Source organism: Lactuca saligna, chromosome 8, assembly GCF_052625555.1.
Source record: "Lactuca saligna cultivar CGN05327 chromosome 8, ASM5262555v1, whole genome shotgun sequence".
NCBI lineage: Eukaryota > Viridiplantae > Streptophyta > Magnoliopsida > Asterales > Asteraceae > Lactuca > Lactuca saligna.
The window spans coordinates 105,255,346-105,258,329 of NC_136424.1; the positions used below are offsets into that span (position 1 = coordinate 105,255,346).

Below are 2,984 nucleotides of genomic sequence, written 5' to 3' on the forward strand. Positions count from 1 at the left end.
ATACTTTATTTTTCAGATGTTTGTTTTTTGGCAACTACTAACATCTAACATAACATGTTATGCTTAATGCTTCTTATCAAAATGCAATATAAAATCAGAATATCGTGTTCTGCAAAAATCAAAAAATGGTTCTTTTTTTTTTTTTTTTTTTTTTGCTAAATTTGCTTATTTTGTGGAACAACTCACATTAGCAACTTTCTAATTAATTAAGATGGTCAAATTAATTTCTCCCGTATAAAACTTTTTTTAAATATTTAACCCAATATTAGAAATTATGTGTTAAGTTGGTTGTAATTGTCACGTATCTTTCCGTGAATAATTAAAAAAAAAAAAAAAAAAAGACAGCCATGCATCATTTTATTTATTTATTATCAAGCTGCTGAAAGCATCAATTAATTACACACGAGATTTTTCATGGATGCACATGATATCTCTCCATCTACCTATTTATTATGATTTCGGGAAATACTCCCATCTCAAAGCCATAAAGCTAGACTAGAGATGCGAACGACACACATTTATTCCACGATAACATAAGATAATAAACCTAGATCTCTACCTTAGAAGTTAGGTTTCAACATCGCTTCACTTGTAGTTTGCATTGGTTCCACAGATTTTGAACAATCTGCTTCAAGTCTTGGGTCTTCGGCTGTGGCTTTCCACCTTGTTGTTGTTGGCTCCATTGTTGCTGTTGCTTCTGAGCTTGGCTGTATACCTCCTTCATGGCCTCGCACTGGCATTCTTCCTCGACATTTTGAAGTTCGTTGCAGCATTGTTCCAGCCCCTGTCCCGGAGGATCCTTATCGCATATAAAACAGATGGGAAGGTTACAGCACCTGCATGTTTATGTATTTCATAAATATAGATGCTAAATAAGGAATATATATATAATATTGTGTTTTTTTTTTCTACTTTTGAGATAATTAATATATAATTGCTCAAAATCCGGTCTAAAAAACCACTAATCGACACACCAATTTCCGTCCTCCTTGGTGCTGATGACGTAACTTAGACACTGGTTGAATCTTTGTCGCCGGAGCTGTTGGCTGCACTGTTGCTTCGGGACTGAGACTGAGCTTCCCTCCTCGGCGATGGTACTGCTGTCGTGGGCGGAGGCAAAGGCTACAAGGGCCGTGAAGGCGAGTGTTAGTACAATGAGCTTTGCCATTAACGTGAAATGGTTGTGTGAATTGGTGGTCGCGGTATTTATATATGGTGCATGCGTGCATGTGGGTGCACACGTGGAGAGGTTGTTGTAATACGTGGTGCATGTTGGGCAACACGTACGAGTTTTTTCATCTAAAATGTAAACAAATGGAACTACTAGAAAAATGCGTTCTTCCATCGGCATTCTTTGTCAGTTGACTACGTTTACGACTGATAATTTGTGACAAATTAGCGACGGGTGTTTCCATAACAACAATGGGAACGGATTACCGATGGAATTAACCTTGAATAGGTTTGAACACTATTGCCGATTAATCATTTTTTACGTTCTTTGACTATAGTTTACCACATCACCCGTGGATTACCGATGAACATATTTATTGACAGTAGATTCCGTGGAAATTATGTCCCTAGAGTGTCATTTTTTAACCAGTTTTTTCCATCATAATAAATTTGAGAGAAAAATAACTTCTATATTTCTTAAACTCAAAGCCAATTACATTAGGGTATATAGTAAAACACAAAGTATAAGACTTATGTATTACATGAGTTAATTAAAAAAAGTTAAATATAAAGATCTAATTATTTAAGAACTTTGAATTTTTAAGAAAATAAGAAAAATAATAAATTATTCAAATTGATTTTTTTATCTTTTAAATTTAAATAAATAAACAAAATAAACTAATGAGCTTTATTTTGTGAATTTTGAAAAAAGAAAGTAAGTCTATTAATAAAACGGATATTCATTTATTACTACATTTATTGTAATTATTATATTAAAGTATTATATGAAATTATTTAAAATACAAAAATCATAAAATTGAATGTGGAAAAAAAAATCAAATCAAAATAACCACAAAATAACGTTAAAAATTAAATGAGAATTTAACATGTGATAAAAAAACATTCATTTATTAGAATAGATAATGACTATAATTCTTGTATAACAGCAAGGAAACGATAATGATAATGATAGGGAAATTAATAATAAGGAAACTATAACAATCTAAAACATAATTAAAATGATTTTTTTGTTATAAATATTAAGAATTAAAGAAAATATCTATTTTTGCCAAAAGATATATATATATATATATATATATATATATATATATATATATATATATATATATATATATATATATATATATCTTTACTATCTTATAAAAAAAATCTAACTATTTCTAAAAATAGATTGATTATAATAATATTATATTTTTAAGACGTCCAAATGATGAAGCTGATAGTACAAGTAACCATTAATAAAATAATATTAAATTTTAACCACATTTTGAATTCAAATATTTATCATCAAATCTCCTTATATTTCTCAACAATTTGATATGGTTCCCTCAAATCCCGGATTCATTCAAATTTTGAACCCTTTTAGATATCCTTAAATTTTGCATGTGCATTCAAATATCCCTCCAATCGCATATACCTCTTTGTTCCCTCCTCTGCTATAAAGCCCACCGTCCAGGAACAAAAAATGACTTCATCTCCCAAATAACACCATAGTTTGATTATTTTGTCTTCGACATGTACTTTCTTTTGTAAAATAACATTTTTGTAGAGGAAACATATCACCGAAAGAATTTACACGCCCCGCCGCTTTGCGCGGGTACACTGCTAGTGTATATATATATATATATATATATATATATATATATATATATATATATATATATATATATATATATATATATATATATATATATACAAAAAATACTTATACATTAAACCAATAGTAAAACACAACTAAGTGAGAACTATAATAGAAAGTGTCAAACACAATACCATCTGGTGTCGAATACATT

General features: G+C 29.7%; 1 protein-coding gene across 1 annotated transcript; it reads right to left on the bottom strand.

Annotated features, from left to right (window-relative positions):
• Positions 1-510: 510 nt before the first annotated feature.
• LOC145012704 (2S seed storage protein-like) lies at positions 511-1,168 on the bottom strand. The gene is made up of 2 exons (XM_078971497.1): positions 975-1,168; positions 511-836 (listed from the first exon to the last, which is right to left on the bottom strand). Exons 1-2 carry the CDS (start codon positions 1,166-1,168, stop codon positions 575-577), a joined length of 456 nt encoding a protein of 151 aa, XP_078827623.1. The 3' UTR covers positions 511-574.
• Positions 1,169-2,984: the final 1,816 nt, after the last annotated feature.